General features: G+C 46.8%; 1 protein-coding gene across 1 annotated transcript in view; it reads right to left on the bottom strand.

Moving 5' to 3' along the window:
- Positions 1-819: 819 nt before the first annotated feature.
- The window catches only part of UVSSA (UV stimulated scaffold protein A), an 86,112-nt gene continuing 67,452 nt past the window's right edge, over positions 820-19,479 (bottom strand). The window contains exons 11-13 of the mRNA XM_015410086.1: positions 17,437-17,548; positions 10,165-10,348; positions 820-1,146 (exon numbers count right to left, since the gene is read on the bottom strand). Coding sequence (XP_015265572.1) covers positions 1,053-1,146; positions 10,165-10,348; positions 17,437-17,548 — 390 coding nt within the window. The 3' untranslated portion in view covers positions 820-1,052. The remainder of the gene's footprint in view (positions 1,147-10,164; positions 10,349-17,436; positions 17,549-19,479) is intronic.

Below are 19,479 nucleotides of genomic sequence, written 5' to 3'. Positions count from 1 at the left end.
AATTAACATAAGCCAACCTCCAGGCGGCACCTGGAGATCTCCAGCTATTAAAACTGATGTCCAGATGAGCAAGATCACTTCTCCTGAAGACAATGGCTGCTTTGGGCCATAGATTCTATGGCATTATACCCTGCTGAGGTCCCTCCCCACCCCAAATCCTGCCCTCCCCAGGCTCTACCCCTCAAATCTACAGGTATTTCCCAACCCAGAGTTGGCAACTGTGTAATCAGCTATGGAACTACTTTCCAGACCCTTGGAACCCAGAAAACATGGCACAGGAGGAGGTGCTTTTCTACCTTAGCTGCCACTGCATGACACCCCCCTCCCCCTCAAGAAATATGTCAGAGGTGGAGAGAACCATACCTGTTACCATGAGGCTGTCCTCCCATTCTACCCACTTGGGGCAGCAAAATGACTTGAGACAGCCCTGCCTTATAGCTAAGCAGAAGGAAAGAAACATGGCTTGCCTCCCTCCATTTTCCGCTTCCCTCTGCCGCCCCACCAGCCACAGTTGGGACACTCATCTGGAGCTTCCTTCTAGATCTCGTATTTCTTCCCACAACGGGCATTACTTCTAGTTACAAAATAATTACAAAATTCAGTCAGTCAGTAAGCCAATTATAAAAATATGATACCAGTTGAACAACGTTTAACAGCATAGATTCCTAATAAAACAATTTAACGCAGTGGGGCAGGAAGAAAAATAACACACTTGTCTGGAACAGAGGTCACCTCCCAAGTGGATCCAGTGCTGCTCCCTCTACCAAAGCGCCTTCCCTGAACAATTCCGTTTTTTTGCACATTTTGTAAAATGACAGGAGCTGGGGGGGGGGGGGGGGGGGGGGGACTTCCCATGCAAGTCATAAAGCTTCTGTTTAATACAAAGGCCAAAAAGTTACCAGTGTGTTACATGTAGAATTCTTTTCTATAAATTTATGCTCATTATCAACTATTTGATATTTAAATTACAATTAATAAATAGTTACTAATTACAATATTAGTCTAAGGAAGTGAGTCACAGCACCATTAGTGGTCTTACTGCAAATCGCAGTTCAGTTGAGTGCGTAATTAAACTGGTTTGCAAACTTTTCGTGTTTTCTTTGGTCTACTCGATTCATTGCTTTCACCACCCGTTTCATTGCCGCTCTGCAAGAAAAAGCAAGACAAGATGAAAACAAGAGCGCTAAACGGATGTTTCATGCAAATGTGGGCTACATTTATGAATATGTTAGCAAAAATAATGAAGTGGAGTATGATTAATTACTAATCAAGCCTCCAACACTGCACTGATGATGAAGCAGAACTAATTCATTATGTTAACTAAATTAGCTACAGCAATATAAACAGTTTTAATTCGGCAACGGGCTCATTAGCAGAAATAAACAAATGGTGGTCTTTCAGCGTAATGATCTTCCACTCCCTACCCTTTATACCCCCCCATCCATTGCAGACAATTACGTAGGGAAATTTTAAACCCTGTTGTAGGAAATGCAAGGAACACGGACCTCTAGAGGGCAATGTTTGCAGTGTTTTGCTCATCAATAAGTGGTTTGAACTTGGTGAACTGAAAACGTTTTACACATTAAGGCGGAATAAAGCCACAGCTATAAAAACAAACCGGAGCTGAACACGTTTCACGGTTTCCAGCTGAAATGGGGGGGGGGGAATGGGGATGATTTAATGGAACTCTGACACAGAAAGAAGCCAGTCCTATGTCCCAGCCTTCATATAGGTAGTAAAAACCACCTAAAGCCCAGCACGTGATCATCCACAGGAATAACTTTCAAGGGGGAAAACCCTAAAACAAAAGAAGCTTGCAAGAGTGGTTTACGTTGAAACATCACTGGGCTGCTACACTGTTCACCACTTAAAAGTCCAAAGAAGTTAGGCGAAATAGAAATGTTTTGAATGAATTGATCAAATAAATCCCCCAACCACACACACTTCTTCCCACAAAGGCCTGAAACAGAAAAACCCTTCTGTGAAATTCTTTCTTTCAGAATGATGAGTAGCTTACTTTTTGCTACGTATTCTGTGTGTGCATGGTTGACTTCTGGCAACCCCTTTTGGGGGGCTTGGATGTTTCAGAGAGATGGCTTATTACTACCTGCCTCTGCCTCCCAGCCCTGGTATTCCTTGGAGGTCTCCCTTCCAAGTACCTGCCAGGGTCGGCCCTGCTGAGCTTCTGAGATCTGACGAGATCAGGCTTGCCGGGGCTATCCAGGTCAGGGCATGTGCTTGTTAGTTTCTTGATTCTGTACCTGATGACGTTTGTCAGGTTCCTTTGTTTGGTAAGAAGAACCCTGCTGGATCCATGTGGTCTTTCCTGTCCCACACAGCAGCCAAACAGCTGCCCTTGAGGGCCAAGATGTAGTGGCCAAGGCCTTCCCTTGCTGTTACCTCCTAGCGCTGGTATTCAGAGGTTGGGCCAGTGAGAAGCAAAAGGAGTCAGGCTCTACTGAGCCTCTGCCGATGTATGCTTGGCAGACTCTCAAATGGCATTTCAGCAGCAACCTCATGACCAATGCTCTGCTCTCTGAAACAGCTGAAAATACTGTTCTAAGACCAAGCAATAAAAGCGGTCCTCATTTTGTAAGCCAGTCAAGTGCCATTTATTTACTTATTAATATATTCACACCCTGCTTTTCCTTGTGGCTCAAGGCAAGATTACAAATTGCAACCAGAAACATACAAAACATACCAAATTTCAGGCACTGTCTGTATTGTGGGCCCCTTGGAGGCTGCATCTCTATGGGGAGGTGATTTTGGCACCTAAATGACAGCTCTAGAAGTTTCTGAACTGCTGCTCTGCACAAGGGCAAAGCCCCTCAGTGCGTGATGCACAGACAGAAACAGCCGCTTCCTACTGAGCCCGCGACTCTGGGAAGCCACGAGCAAATTTTACTTCTGCATCCCCAGCAACTCCACTCCCTAGCCACTTTGAGATACCTGAAGGCAGAGAATACTTCTTAAACACTGTTTTGAACTGAGCACTTGCAACAGATAAGCTTATTAACAGATTAAGCAGAGTGTCCCTTTAAGGAAAACTCTGCCGGCAGTCCGGGCAAGCGCAGCAGCCATGTGGTCACGGCTCTGGAGCTGGAATGCGATTTAATTGGCAGAGAAAAGTGAGTCTTTAGCACAACACAGTGGCCTTGACACTTCCATGTAGCTTTTACATTAGCACCACTGGCCTGTGAGATACTGTAAATGAAATGAGATCCCACTCTGATGATCTGTGTGCAATTTCACTTAACTTTATTGGCAGACTAGAGGCCGGGTTTATCACCTGTACATTTCAAGTAATTTGGGGCTGTTATATAAAGCCAAGGTTATCATCTTGTTTAGTGCTGCAAACTATGAAACCTATTAAAATATGACAGATTGGATTCCCACGCCTGGCACTAACACACATCCAAAATCATTAGCACAAAGCACAGTAAACTAAAACAACTTTTAAAATTTATTTTCTAAAGCTGATGTGAAATTCTGCTTATTAGAACTTTATGGCTTATTGACTCTTCAAAATAAGAACAGATAATAAGAGACTGTCACGGGCAATGTGCCATTCTGTGAGGAGGAGAAAACCGATGTGAGTTTTCATTACTCATAACCACCATTACATCAAGACAAGGAGAGGAACACAATTTCTAAATGAAGAAAATCCCTCAAAGTAGCCTGTGCCGCTGTTGAGATTATTCCAACACGAATATTTGTGATAACAGAAGGAATTTTGCTTCTTGATTTAATAACATTTCCTCCCTTCCACGAAGGGCAATCTACGCATCATGGCATCCATGTGGAGGACGACTTCAGACAGCTCTGGGTGCAGCTGCGGTGCAGGGTTCCCAAGTGCATCACTGCCCCTGTGGCCACAACTTCCATGCTCCACCCACGCATTCATGGCAACGGCCGGTGGAAGCACACATTTTCCTGTACAACTGGAGGCCATTCAGTTTGGGGCTTGGTCTATGCCGAAGGCTGCGGAGGAGTCCAGCTACTCCGGAGAGGGTGTCAAGCGCTTGTCCTCTGGCAACTAACTCCTGTGGTTGTTCTAAGAGCTAAGAAGCTGACTAAGAACCTAAGTATAAAGTTGCTGCATTTATTCATTAAAATATTTACATTCTGCAGTTCCTCGTGGTTCAAGGTGGATTACAAATCACAATTACAAACTTCTCAATAAAGAGTACAAAACATTCCCCACAAGATACAGCCTATAAGAGCTCACTAAAAGCCCAAGCAAAGAGAATGGCCTTGCAGCACCTCCTGCAGGGATCCAAACACGCCCCCCCCCACGGAGAAGGCCTATGGGCCCCAGCTGAAGCCAGGAGGGCCACCTGGGGGGGGGGGAGACAGCCAATAGGGGGCGGCTTACAGACTGCCGTACGCGCACAGAGGGGATGCGCCAGAGTGGCATCACGGCCAGAGGGTTGTGTGACGATCCTGTGGGAGACCATTTATTTATTTATTAGTATTTTTACCTCACCCTCCCCGCGAGCGGGCACAGTGCTGCTTACAAGAGGGCAACAATACCCACATATAAAACAAGATTAAAACAACTTAAAACAAAAATAAAATCCTCGAATCACAAAGTAAAGTGCTCTATAAAGAACAAGATGGTCTTCCGACGGTAGGTGCCGGAATCTCTCATTGGAGGTAGATAGTGTCCTGTAGCTAATACGTGGCCAATCCAGTGGTACCAACCCAGCTCGGTCTCATGGCAGATCTTCAAGGGCCGTCCTCTTACCCAGTTGTTACCCACACCATTGGTGGTGGTGGTAGTGGCAGCTCCTACGTAAATGCCTGGCCGAAGAGCTCCGTCTTGCAGGCCCTGTGGAACTGTATGAGGTCTCGCAGGGCCCTGATCTCCTCCGGGAGCTCATTCCACCAGGTAGGAGCCGCCACTGAAAAGGATCTGGCCCTAGTTGCGGCAAGCCTTGCCTCTCGGGGGCCTGGAATCACCAGGTGATGTTGAGTCCCCGACTGAAGTGCTCTTGAGGATACATATGGGGAAAGGCGGTCCCTCAGGAATGTCGGACCCTGGCCATATAGGGCTTTAAAGGTAAGCACCAGCACTTTGAAACGGATCCGGTATGCTATTGGCAGCCAGTGCAGTGCTTTCAGCCCAGGCTGGATGTGCTCCCACTTGGCTGCACCGGCTGCAGCTTCCGGATCTGCGACAAAGACAGCCCCATGTAGAGAGCGTTACAGTAGTCTAGCCTTGAGGTGACTGTCGCGTGGATCACTGTAGCCAGGTCATCGCGGTCGAGGAAGGGAACCAACCAGCCTAATATGGTAAAAGGTAGATTTGGCAGTGGCTGCCACCTGGGCCTCCATGGTTAAGGAGGGATCCAGGAGCACTCCCAAACTCCTAACCTCCGACGCAGGCACCAGAGGCGTCCCAACGAAGGTCGGGAGAGGGATCCGCAACCCTGGACAGACCTGACTCAAGCTCAGAACCTCCGTCTTCGCTGGGTGGGGACCATGGGGTCCCCACCCCCACTCTGCCACGGGAGCGCGACGGGTGGCCTTGGGCTGGCCTCACCTTCACCCACCCACCACACAGGGTTGCTGTGAGGAGAGAGTGGAGCAGAGGGAAATGATGCCAGCCACCCTGAGTCCCCACTAGGGAGAAAGGCAAGCTATAAATGTGAGAGGAGATGGCTTTGAAGTTCATCACAAGCTGTAGATGGCTTTGAAGTTCATCACAAGACCAGCAGCTCATACAGCCACTGAAAGAGAGGCGAGATCCGCGTCCAGCAACTAGCCCCTGGCAATGACCGGGCTGCTGCATTCTGACTCAGAGGCCGCTTCCTAATCACCTCCGAGGGCAGCTCAACATACTGCACATGACAGCAATCCAACTGTGAGGCTATAAAAGCATGCATCAAGCGTGGCCAAACTGGCTGAGAGCCTAACTAGATGCGACAAACTGCACAACTTCCCCATACTGCAGCTGCTATTTCCAGGTGTCAACTCGTGAGTAAACATACAGCAGACTGGGACCACTGCACAGGAGGAGGAGTTCCTGCCAGCTCCGTGCTGTTTTCAGTAGCTGAAACACCCCGGGCAATGTAGGGTAGCTCCCCAAAGGGGAGGAGGCAGGGATTTCTCCTGGCCTGAACTGGGCCCCGCTATGCATTTACTCATCAGCTGCCATCAAGAACACATCCCCGTGGCAAACTCATGCAGTTTGCAATGTCTAGTTAGCCTTGGCTTCCAGGAAAAGGGAAATGGCAAGCCCTATACAGGTGACTGAAGGCCCTCCTGGTCACCACCAGGGTTCCCTCTAAGCTGAGTTAGCGTGAGCTAGCTCACAGTTTTTTGGCCTCCGGCTCACACATTTTTGTCTTAGCTCAGGAAGCATGGCTCCAGAGCAAACTAATTTATGCAGTAGCCAAATTGCTTGCTCACAACTTTAATGGCAGTAGCTCACAAAGTAAAGTTTTTGCTCACAAGACTCCACAGCTTAGAGGGAACATTGGTCACCACCCAACCCTGAGTTTCAAGTGGCAAATGAGCACTGCAAATGCTGACTCCACATCATCCAGGGCAAATGGATCCAGTCCCTCTAAATCAGCTGTGAAGACCAGCACCACCTCTGGCTAATCTGGATTCTGATTCTGATTCTTCCGCCTAAGCCATCTGACCATGACCTTGATGCACTGGTTAGGAACCAAGACCAAAACATCCAGAGGCTTGGATGATGAAATGCACAGCTGGGAGTCATCTGCATCCTGATGGCACCCAATCCCCAAACTCCAGGCAGTCTGACTCAGTGGCCTCATAGATGCGCATGAAAGAGGGCTAGTGAGAGAACAGAACCCTGGGGGGCACCCCACAGGACAAGTCCCACCCAGCTGATTCTGCTCCTCCAGCAGACAACTCTCTCTGTGTCCTGCCAGACAGGAAGGAGCAGAAGCACTGAAGGGCGACTCACCTAATGCCCGACACTGGTGGTCGTTTTCCTTCACGTTCTTCAAGGTGTTTTATTGGGGGGGGGGTTGCATTTCATCCGCTTGATGCAGTTTTTACAGCTGGTTTGTGCATAACCTGCCACTCTCATCCGTGCCCACGCGACAGAAACCCATGCTCTGTCTGTACAACCCGAGGCAGCAGAAACAACGGACGGGGTGTTCCCCACCACCACCACCCCGGAATCTAGTTGAAGATATGAAGAACAAACAGAGGAGTTGAGCGCCTGACATGTCCAGCTCCTGCAGAGCAGGCAGAACAGGGACTGGGGATCTGCCCTCCCCTGGAGACAGAAGCCGATTTGGCTCTTCAGCGCCGCCTGCAGACCCTCCTCTACGGATGGAAGGAATACAAGGCAAGATTCTGTGGCTAGATAACCTGTCAGAGGCCAGGGGCCAGCATGGGTAAATGTGCAGGGAGGAGGTGGTGGCGGCGGCGCTGAAGGCACAACTGCAAACAAAACCAATGACGAAAGATGGGAGACATCTAACGAAGACAGAGTAGCCATCAAAGAGCTGACATTCAAAATGACATGGTCTAGGGAATGGATGGAGGGATACGCCAACAGGCATGCCAGTTGACTTAAATACAGACACACACATCTGTACAGATGAGTAGCCCAGACTTGTGGGGAGAGTTCAGGAAGGGAGCAACAAAGAGGGGTCCTCCAGGTGTACTCTGAGGAAGATGAGGTGAGCAGTAGACCTGCTGCCGGGAAACAGCTGACAAAGAGAAGGCAAAATTGCTCAGCTGATGTTTTGCCAGAGTCAGAGAAGAGTTTTTAACCCAGCCTGAATGAGCCGACAGGGAGTTGGTCAGGGGAAATCCAGCTTCTGGGCCAGATGAACTGCAGCCTAAGGTAACAAAGGAACTTGCTGATGTCCTGCCAGATCCCCCCTCTGACCGTCTTTCAGAAATCGCAGAGGACCAATGAGGTACCCCCAAAACAGAGATGGGGGGAAGGAGGATCTGGGAGACCTGGAGACCCAGAGAGATACTAGAGCAGATTGCAGTGACTAGTCAAAAGTAAATCCTGCCAGACTCATCTTGTCACTTTCTTTGAAATCATTAGCCTAGTGAATCGTGGGAATGCTGCAGCATCTTAAGAATGATGCAGATTAACTGGAACAGGCTCAGAAGAGGTCAAGGCAGATGCCATGCCTTTGGGGAAAGGCGGATGGGCTCAGCCTCAAGAGACACCTGAAGGGCTGTGAAGTGGAAGAGGAAAGAGACGCGTTCCTTGTTGCTCCACGGGACAAGAGTAGATCTAATGGGCTTAACTGACAGAACATTAGGAAGTCTCTCTTAACAGTGAGACTAGAGCCTGTCACCCAGGGGTGTGTGTGTGTGGGGGGGGGGTTTAGGGTTCTTCCTCTCTGGGTGTCTCTTCACCAAGCAGAAGCAGGACATTCATGTGACATGTTGCTCTTGCTTTAGACTTCTTGCCCGGGGCAGGGGGGCTGGTTTAGATGGCCCAGCAAGCTCCTTCCAACCCCAGGACTTCACGTTGAACAAGGCAGTCCTTCAGATGTCGTGGCCTGAACCATTTAGGGTTCTGAAGGTCAAAACCAACACCCTGAGCGGGGCCGCGAATTACCTGGAAAGCAGTGAGGCGGGATCAAAAAGGTGGCAGCGGCAAGGGTGGCAACGTGCCTGCAGGACCCTGCCTGGGCAGCCTCAACAGCAAAGGCCAGCGCTGTGTGGTGCTTAAGCGTGCTGGGCCAGGGTCTGGGAGACCCAGGAGCAGAGCCCCACTCATGCCACGGCAGCTCGCCGGGAGACCCTGGGCCAGTCACACACCCTTAGCCTGACCTACCTCGCAGGGTTGTTGTGAGGACAAAATGGAAGAGAAGAGAATGCTGCAAGCCACTTTGAGGTACCCACTGAGGAGAAAGGCAGGGTTGCAAATGAATTAATTAAATAGATAAACAATCCAGTCTGGGATTTATTACAGCGTGGGACACACAACTGTGGTACAGAAACATGAAGACTCCACTGACCAGCAAGGTCACTGCAGGAGACAACGGGACTAAACTGGACAATTCTTGCTCATGACAGGACATCACAAAATTGCTTTTTCAGAATTGCGCTGATTGTCGTCGCCCCCCCCCCCCCCCCGAACCAGTGGCCGCTTAATAGTTGCAGAGAAACTGTTATGAGCCTGCTGCAAACCACCTTGGAATAAGAAAACCTACCAGCTCGATATACCTACTTTGGATATACATGCTTGTACTAGTAGGATCTCGCAGTAATAAGTATCAATCTTTATTCCTTATAGAGTAAGTGGGAGGGTAACTCCAGGGTTTGAACACAATATATAATTGTCATATGATTCTTACATAACTCTGTATTTTAGTTTAGATATTTCCAATCTCTTTACCCTTGTAGATTGTAGCTGTAGTTAGTATAAAAGCAATACAAAAAAGTAAAAAAAGAAAAGAAAGAAAAGAAAGAAAACCTACCAGCTCCATCATTAGAAAACCTGAAGCCAGTTTTTCCTATGAGCAGAAAGGCAACGGCCACTGTTAGCAGGTCTTCCAGGATGGCCCAACAGGAATTTCACTTCTCTTGAAGCTCTTAAGTGATTACGATGCTTAATACTTGTTGCAAATTTCACTACTGAACAGACAACACAAAAACCCGCCTGTGATCTTCAGTATTCTGCTGGAGCACCGCTTGGTGTACCAGCCTTGGACACAGGTGAGATGGGTGGGCATTGTTGGTATGTGCACTGAAAATGGGAGCCCCCCCCCCCCCAGACAGCTTAACTCCCCTGCCCCCCCCCCAAGCCTTGCCTTCCAACATCTCATTAAAAATATTTTCTTTCAGTGGGGTTTGTGAACAGGTAAGAGATGAATAGTTTGAATGCTGCTATTTTTGGCAGCTTTTGTTCTTTTTGGCTGCTTGTGGATAGTGATTCATTTTATTGCTTTAATTCTGCACTACATTATTGTTATTTTTAGATTTTGTTAGCTGCCTTGTATATTTTATGTGTTTAGTAGAAAAGCTAGCTACAGACACTGTAAAGAAATCAAAAGATAAAAATGAATCTCAAATATAATTTTAGCTATTTTCAGAAGATTCTCCCTTGAAAAATGGGTGCTCATACTCTGCAAAGGCAATACAGTAAATTAAAACTAAATTACCACACATGATCGTGTAATAGTAACATACAAGAACACTTCTTACTTATCAAAAACTTTTTTTTCAAGACGGGAACGAGATGTATTTGCTTGTTGCTTCAGGTCTGTGAGGTTTGGGTATTTCTTTTTCTTTCCCTTGTTTTTTCCTCCTTTCCCAGTGTATCGAGAAGATCCAAGATCAACCCCTGTGGCTGCCTCAACTTCTCTCATAAATTCTGGATCTTGCCACTCTGATAAAAAACAAACATATCAAATCACAAACAGCTGGTTACAAACATCTGACTTTAATTCTCGCATGTTCTGCTCGGTACTGCAGTCTTTAACGGCAAGCTAAGTTTGGCCAAGTTGTTTCAAACTGCATTCTGAAAGCAGGCCTCTCCACTTTGTCCCCAGCCTGTATTAATAGTCAGAACACGGGATTTCCTGTATCTGATGCTCTCAGAATCTCCACTTAAGCATTGAAGTTGCTAGAAAAGAAAATCTTTTCCTGCAGGTGCCTGACTGGTGGCTCACAGGGCCCTTCCTCCAGTGCGTCCCCTCCCCCTACAGTCAGCTGACCTCTCTCGTTAGCTAAACAGACATGTCTGCTAGCTAATTCAAACGGCAAGATTTCCATCCACCTCAAACACATCCACTTAGCAGTCGCCCTAGACACAAGGAAGGAAAGTAGTTTAGCTCGGAGATATTTTCGATGCCCCCTCTTCTCCCCAGTGAGGACCCAAAGTGGCCTCTGACGGTCTTTACTCCTCCCCCTTTCAGCCACACAAGAACACGGAGGCTGTGCGTGTCTCCCCGAACCCAGCCTGAAACTTTAATCACTTGCATCACTGCAGGCTCTTTATCTTTCTGAATGGGCTTATGTAGTCTCTGTTTTTGAAACACACTACTGATACCACTAACATTAATCAACCATCAGCATAAAGTTATCAATTTGCAATGGAGAATGGTAAAAAAATCCCCAACCACGATGGCTTCCCCCCACTACAGCTGGTCCCCACCTCTTGTATGGTGCCAAGGTTTGGGGATGGAAAGAGGATATACTCACTAGTATTGAAACAATTCAAAATCAGTTTTTAAGGCGCATCCTGGCTCTTCCTAAGGGAACACCAGTTGCCCTAGTGAGAGCAGAAACTGGTTTGCCTTCTCTAAGGGTGTATCTTGCGATTCTAAAATCTTGGAAGAAAATCAGAGCTGCTAGCACTGATTCGTTTAGCCAACTGGCCTTTAATTCAATGCTATCTAAAGACTTAGATCGTTGTTGTTTTCTCAATAACCTACTACTAAGATATTCCATTCTTGATGACCTCCTTAGTTCTTCAACAAATAACTCAGATCTCAGAGAATGGGTATTTAAGCATGATGCTCTGCTAGATAGACACTTAATTTTAAAATCACAGTCTGCTATCTGGTTTAAATCATTTAAGAATGATCATTTTAGATCACCTTATCCGGTTAATATAGATAATCATAACCTTAGAGCAGCTTTTACATCTCTGCGCTTTGAATCAATGCCTACGGCCGTATTGGTCAGCCACTATAGTAGAACACCCAAGGCACAGCGTTTATGTATTTGTGGCTCTTCTGCTATTGAGGATCTCTCCCATTACATTTTTGATCCAGGAGCACTCTAAGGATCTAAGGAGCTTAAAGTGCTTGTAATTGCAAGAGGTTAAACTAAGAAACTAATATTTCACAATATCCCTGGGGCAGCAGAAAGGGCATATATAAATCCTATGTCAGACATTAACCTCTGACTATTATTGCAGACCGGAAGGTCTGTAGCTTGGCAGTTTGAGACCTGAGTGCCACGTGACGGAGTGAACTCCCATCTCTGGCCCCAGCTCCTGACAACCTAGCAGTTCAAAAGCAAGAAATCGCAAGTAGATAAGTAAGTATCGCTTCGGTGGGAAGGTAACAGTGTTCTGTGCGCCTTGGTGTTTAGTCATGCCGGCCACATGACCACGGAAACGTCTTTGGACAGCGCTGACTCTTCAGCTTGGAAATGGAGATGAGCACCGACCCCCAGAGTTGCTCATTTAGTATAACTTGAGGGTTCAATATATAGGTAACAAAAAGCTAGTAGTCTACTAGTAGCAACAGATGACAACAAAGTACTTCACAAACAGACTGCATATCCATGCATGGCAATCCTCAGTTCATTGATACCTTAAACATATCTCGTAACAAAAGCTGATAACAATGATGAAAAGTCTGTGCTCTGAACAGAGATACCCAGCACCACCCTGCTGTGTGGCCCAGATTGGGGGAGGCACCCATTACACGCTGCAGTAGCATACTGCTGTCAATAATCTCGTAACACATAATGACAATCAATAAAACAAACACCCGCTTTCTCACAAAAGGCTTTTTCAAAGGCCGGGGGGGGGGCGGGGTCATAGAATTGTACCCTCCATAATCTCCTGCACAGATCTCACAGCTATAAACAGTGGGGAGAAGGGACTGCCTAAACTTGCATTTGCCCCTGAACTTCTGAATGCTCACCCTAAGATATGTTTTAAATGATGTCTTCTACTTTATCAATTGTAAAATGTATACTGTATCAGCTTTGTGGAAGCTGCCCTGAGCCCGCCTTGGTGGGGAGGGCGGGGTAAAAAAAAAAAAAAAATCAGTAAGATCTGTACAACACACCCCTGTTTTCTGTACGGATTCTAAACTTGATGGAAGCCTCACAAAAATGATTGTGCTATTCAGTCTCCGATTCCCATGTCTTGCTGTCTCATGGGAACAGCAAAATTCCCTAAAGATGCATTAAGATTTGCACATATCTTGTTAACATGCTCATATCACCTCAACAGTCACGGCCGATAACGAAAACCAAATTCAAGCTTCCCAACTAGGATCAAATTAAGCTACTTCACACAGAAGACACTGGGTAAAGGATTAAAGAAACTCTAACCGGCAGGACAGAGTCAGGCTATTAGTTTCATTTATGGCAATAAGAGAGAGACTAAAACTTCAGTGAGACAACAAGTGGGAGGAAAAATGAGCTTCAAAGAAATTCAAGGGAAGTACAGAAGGGCGAAATAAAACGCACCCGTCAGAGATGGATCAGAAGACTTCAGAGAGTTTGTTTTTTGAAGTGAAGGAATATAGAGCAGCACAATTCAGATACAGGAACGATTAATCTAAGATTAACAAAAAGTGTCTAAACAGTTTATCTTCCAGCAAATAAGACGGCGTCACAGTTTAGGAGCCCAGTGAATGGCGCAATTGTTTAAACACAACAAAAAAATGCTGGTGTTCAGTAGAGATGAAATGAGCATTTGAGTAAAATGAAGGGGCAATTTAAAAGCCTTTGAGGAAAATCGATAGACTGCCAGGGAAGAGCGCTGACGGGCCCCTAAAGCTCTTCATACATTGTTACTGGTTTAGCAGCAGGGAAAAGAAAATTACACCGTTTGTACCGGCAGGGTAGAATCAATACTGTAGTTAGTAAAGAGATACTATTTCACATCTGACTGGCCAGGGGCTGCCTTTGCTACCTTGTCCTGATACCTGTTTGTTAACAAGTCACTAAGGGTTGGAAAACCACACATTCTTCAGGGCTGACACAAAAATAGGTACTTAATTTGCTCCCCAGTGTGAACTATTGTAACAGGATGAACACCGCAGATTAGCAAATCAGTCCAATCCCTCAAGATTTCAGGAGCCAGGGCCTGAAGCTCTGCTCTGCGGCCACTTCACTCACGTGTAATATTTGTCAACTAAGTGTCAAGAAACAAAAAGGGAGGTTTTATCATTATTAATCTTTAGCAACAGAGCTGCTGTACTGTTCTGCCAAGAAAACACAAAGTACAAGAGGGGACCCCCCCACACACACACGCACAACCCCAGCCCAAGAGGTTGAGGGAATGGGGTGGGGAGAAGAGGGGGAAGGACACTTCAACTTCTGCCCCATTCTCCCTGTCCGATGCCCTGACCTGGACGTCCCACGCTGGACCAATCTCATCAGATCTCAGAAACTAAGCAGGGTCAGCCCAGATTAGTCCTTGGATGGGAGGCCCTCAAGGAAGACCAGGGCTGCTATACAGAGAGACTCGGCAACGGCAAAACCACCTCTGAACGCCTCTTGGAAACCTCATGAGGCATTGCCAGAAGTCAGCTATGACTTGAGGGCACTTTATACAGACACACACTTACCCTACTTCCTCTACTCTGTGGAAGAAGAGGGTGGGGGTTGAATCTCACTAAACATGACCAAGCTACTTAGCCCCCTTCACCATCCCTACTTTCTGCACCCCCGTGTTCAGAACTGAGGCGGGTGGGACACCAGAGATGCCGGGGCCTCACTTATGAAACGCCCCTTCCCCTTGCAGCTCACTGGAAACATCTGCTGCTCGCGCTCTTTTAGGTACTTTAGCCGCCCTGAGCCCGTCCACGGGGAGGGCGGGGTATAAATATAATAAAATAAATAAATAAATACTAGGATTTTAAATCAAAGACCTGATCTTTTGACACAACTTACTATAGCGTGCTTTTAGCCTCAAAACTGTTTGGTTCATTTTTAAGTTGCTCGGTGTGTTACGATTCTATGCTGCTCTGGCTGGGTTTCTAATGGTGGTTTTAATTAACAACTTTATATGTTTAATATTATTGTTATGCCTTATTTTTTAAGCCACCCTGGGCAGCTTCTCTGGAGAAAACTTTCCAAATAAAGAAATGCATAAAATTTATTCCCAAAAAATTATTCCTTTTCATGTAGAACTTATATATTTTACATATGTTTGGTAAATCTTACCACAAGAATTTGGGTTGCTTCTCTATGGCCCATTCAAGACCATTTGGGTACAATGAAGCTGATTTTTCCAGTATTCCCAAATACCAATACTGGTAATATATTGGTATCTGGAAATATTCTTTCCAGGTAAATAAATATTCTTTCCAGATAAATATTCATTATATCCTATGGGGCCATTGTGGTCAATGGCAAATTTTTCTAAGAAGTATTTAGTAGGCTGGGGGGGAGGGGGTTTGAGGTAGAGGCACCAAATTTGTACTGTAGCTGCTCGAACCTTTCCCCAAACTAACCCCCAAGTATGAAAAAGATTGGACTGGAGGGTCCAATTCCAAGGGCATCCAAAGAGGGTGCCCCCATTCTCCATTGTTTCCAATGGTGGGGGGGAAAGGCAGGCCGATAAAACAACAGCCCAGCAGTTTCTCCCAGAGAATCTCTGCAGTAGAAACTAAGTGGGGTGTGGTTCTGGTGTGAGGGGGCATGCTTGCAAGGCCAGCAGCAGAACCAGTGCAATGTGCCCACCAGAACCAACCCCAGGCCCCAACCCACCAGCCCACAACAAAATGAAAAAGTTTGTAAAAACTGGCCCTAACCAGTCAAACCAATGGATGTCTTCAGTCTTCTATTCTCCAGCAGGCAGGATCTTGATTAAAAGTAGTCCAAGTTAGTCTCTCAGGCAGCAGGAAATTAATGCTCAGAGCAGTAGCTGAAGCTCCAACCAAGCTCTCTTGGAATGGAGTCAGCCAGCTTTTATGCTCTCTGACCATACAAAGAAGAATTTCAAAAAAGAACAAACTTCTGTAACTGGCCGAAGAGCAGTGTGCCCACCCTTACCTGTAATCCTACTGGCCACTACTCCTCCCCCCTCCTGTCCCTTCAAGTTTGAAGCCAGCAACAGCCTTGACAGCTGCAATGCCATTTGCAAATGCACTACAGTGATTGGCTGTATATAAAGTCCCTCTTCCCCCTCCCTTCTGGAAAACAGAGCATTCTATATTCGGCAGTCAAATCAAATCAGAGATTCTGATTCAGCTTGCCAAATACCCCAAAAATGCCAAAAATACATTCTTTGTTTTTTTAAGTTCAGCTTTATTGAATGCACACCGCTAGTCAAGATGGGAGAAACTGGAAAAGTTGTACCTCTTCAAACAGCTATCAAGCTGAAACAACTGAAATCCATTTAAACAACTGGTAGCATTTTCAGGCTGTCCTGTTCCATGTCTGGAATCTAAGCTGGAGCGGATGCAAGTAATTCAATCTCCAAAATGCCTTGCATCTGAGTGCTCATCATTAGCAGGGAGACCAGGGGCAAAGCATTTTCAAGTTCATTACTACCAATGAGGGATCTCTAAGACCCCATTCAAAAATCCCTCAAAACCTGCATGATAAAGTGATGATGAACAAGAGAATGGACTAAGACTAACCAACAACAGCAGAATCATAGAATGTTAGAGTTGGAAGGGACCTTGCAGGTCATCTAGTCCAACCCCCTGCACTCTGCAGGAGTATACTGCAGGAGTATACTGAAATATACTCCTGCAGGAGTATACTGAAAGATAGCCCTACATATCTACAACATACGCGAAAGATGGTCGTCCAGCCTCTGCTTGAAAACGTCCAGCGAAGGAGCATCCACCACCTCTCGAGGCAGACTGTTCCAGTGCTCAACTACTCTTACAGTGAGGAAGTTTCTCCTGATATTTAGCCGGTAACGACTCCCTTGTAATTTCCACCCATTAGATCTAGTCTTGCAATCCGGAGCAAGAGAGAATAGATCCGCTCCATCTTCTACATGACAGCCCTTCAAATACTTGAAGACTGCAATCACGTCCCCTCTAAGCCTTCTCTTTCCCAGGCTAAACATACCCAACTCTTTCAGCCTTTCCTCATAAGACTTGGATTCCAGCCCTCTCACCATCCTGGTTGGCCTCTTCTGGACACGCTCGAGCTTGTCAACATCCTTCCTAAAATGTGGTGCCCAAAACTGGACACAGGACTCCAGGTGAGGCCTGACCATAGCAGAATTGAGCGGAACGACCACCTCCCTTGATCTGGAAGTTCTAGAGACCTCCAACCCTTTACCCAGAACTCTGAAACAGTGGAGAGAGGCAAGCCACAGGTCAGCAAGGAGAAGGAAACCAGTTTCTTCCTTCCACCCTCCTCCCAATGGTTGCTAGGTCAGTGTGCCCAGTGCTCTCTGAGAAGTACTGCTATGTAATCTTATGCATTCTGGAACACATATTCATTACCCAGAGTACACTGTGCTGCTCAATCTCCCTAGGAGGAGGGGGACAAGTGTAGTGGGGGAAGGAAGCAGGGGAAGGTAAAACTTGTCTGGGTTGGATGTACCATCGGAGCCAGAGAATTCTGAGCATACTGAGATAACTGCCTCATGCTGAAAGCAATCATTCATCATCTGCTGAAACTAAACCAAGAGCCCACAAAGTTTGCCTTCTTACTAGCCCCCATTTACTGAATTAATAACCCTTATAACAAAGCTGAAAGGTTACCTCATTCCAACACAATGCCACCACAGATCTCTCTTTCTCGACCCATACAAACCTGGCTGCTTCTCCTGTTGCTCAAACTGCTTCTTTGCTTCCCTCTCTCTGTCCTCCGGATTAACAGGGCTTCCGAGTTCATCCCGTGGGATTATTTTTCCATGGAAAGGGCACTTAGGATAAAGCAAACACGTTCGAACTTTTTCTCAGAAAGAGCTCCATATTATGCTTTCGTTATTAACAAGCTAGGCCTGACTAAGACCAACAATAAATGGGTTTATTTGGGATATGCTGCTATTGAATGCTACCGATCAGGAAGTCCTGAATATGCAAACAGTCATCTGGTTTGTGCTTCCCCCTGTGACTGCGATCGCCACTTTCATAGTCAGGAACCTGTTTCTATGTCCTTGAAAGGAATTTATTTAAGGAAAGAATCGGGCATGCATGTACCTCTCCAAAAGATGTTTTAATTCATTTTAAGTTCATTAATCCTTCCCACTTGCCCCACTGCCATACACAAACACTTCTGACAATGTGATAGTAGTCCAAATTTAAAGTTTTCTGAGCAGCCGGTTTCTTTAAAATAGGAGAGCTGGACTTGAGAGATCAGAATTCAAACCCCTGCCAATTCTGATGCCATCTATTGCCTGCTGCTGCCCGACAGAAACTGCTCTTTTTTCAAGGACAGCTCTTGTCAGAATTATGGCTTGCCCAAGGTCATCCAGCCACATGCAAGTGGAGGAGTGGGGAATCAAACCCGGTTCTCCCAGATTAGAGTCCGCGCACTTAACCACTGCACCAAACTGGGTCGAAGGTGTTGCTGGACTCAAATCCAGCTGTTCTAATCCGTTTCAATGAATGATCTCCAGCACTTCTTCGAGGTCTCTGTGCAGGCAGTCCACTGGCGTCCCTGTGCCTGTTTGGAATCTTCTAGAACTAAGCTTAAATTACTTTGTGGTGGCTAGCTTCACACATGACCACGGAAACGTCTTCGGACAGCGCTGGCAGAAGAATTAGACAAATTTATGGAGAGCTGGTCTAACAAAGAGATCTTTAGGGATTACATGGATTCTAACTGCCACCAAGCCAGCTGTCTGTAGGAAGAACTACGTGACCCTCTGTCCCCTCGGGGCCTGCCATGCTCCCGACTAGGCCGAAGAGATGGCTTGTCCTTGGCCTTTGCCACACTGCATCAGGACTTGCCTCGCTCCAGGGTGGAAGACTGGGGTGCAAAGGCTGACGGGGGAACTTGCCTCGTCCACCACCTAGAAGACCTGAATGTGCACAGGTGGGACATAAAATATCTCTCCCTTATTATAAAAGAGTAGTGGGTGCCAGAATTCTAAAATTGGCCCCTTTAGTGTTAGGCCGAAAAAACTGCCACTCGGAAGACACTGGCTGGGTTCATTGGCTGCTTTGTGCAGTCCCGGCCAGCGTTCCAAGGTCATTTACATATGGAAGCTGATTGGACTACACTCCATTCCACACCTCAAACTCCCCCCCCCCAAGGCAGTTGGAATTTTCAGTTGGGAGAGGAGAATGATGTCAGCTGCTCCCTAGGCAGAGGCTGTGTGTGTGTGTGTGGGGGGGGGGTTTGTAAAGACAGACAGGCAGATAAACGTTGGCTGATGGTTGCCAACTCCAGGTTCGAACTCCAGGACATAGGGTTGCCAACTCCAGGTTGGAAACTTCCAGGATATTTTAGGGATGAAGCCTGCTGAGGGTGGGATCTGAGGAGGAGGAGGAAGAGGGGGACCTCAGACAGATACAATGCCATGCTGCCCACACTCCAGACAAGCTGTTGCCAGTCTCCAGGTGACAGCTGGAGAGATCTTAAAGCTTTGGTGCTACTTCAAAGTTCCCCAGGAGCCCAAAACAGAGTAGTGTTTCGGAAAATCTTGAGGAATTGTTTGGTGCATTTACGATGGGGCTCCTGGGGAACTATTGTTGCCAATCTTGGCCCAGCAGCCATCAAACCATTCTCTTCAACCCCCTGCTGTGCAGCTGACTTTCCCCTAGGGTTGCCAATCTCCAGGTGGGACCTGGAGATCTCCCACTGCTACAATTGATCTCCAGATGACAGAGATCAGTTCCCCTAGAGAAA

The sequence above is a fragment of the Gekko japonicus genome, unplaced genomic scaffold (genome assembly GCF_001447785.1).
Source record: "Gekko japonicus isolate JY-2015 unplaced genomic scaffold, Gekko_japonicus_V1.1 scaffold400, whole genome shotgun sequence".
Classification (NCBI taxonomy): Eukaryota; Metazoa; Chordata; class Lepidosauria; order Squamata; family Gekkonidae; genus Gekko; species Gekko japonicus.
This window is presented reverse-complemented; position numbering and strand designations above follow the sequence as displayed.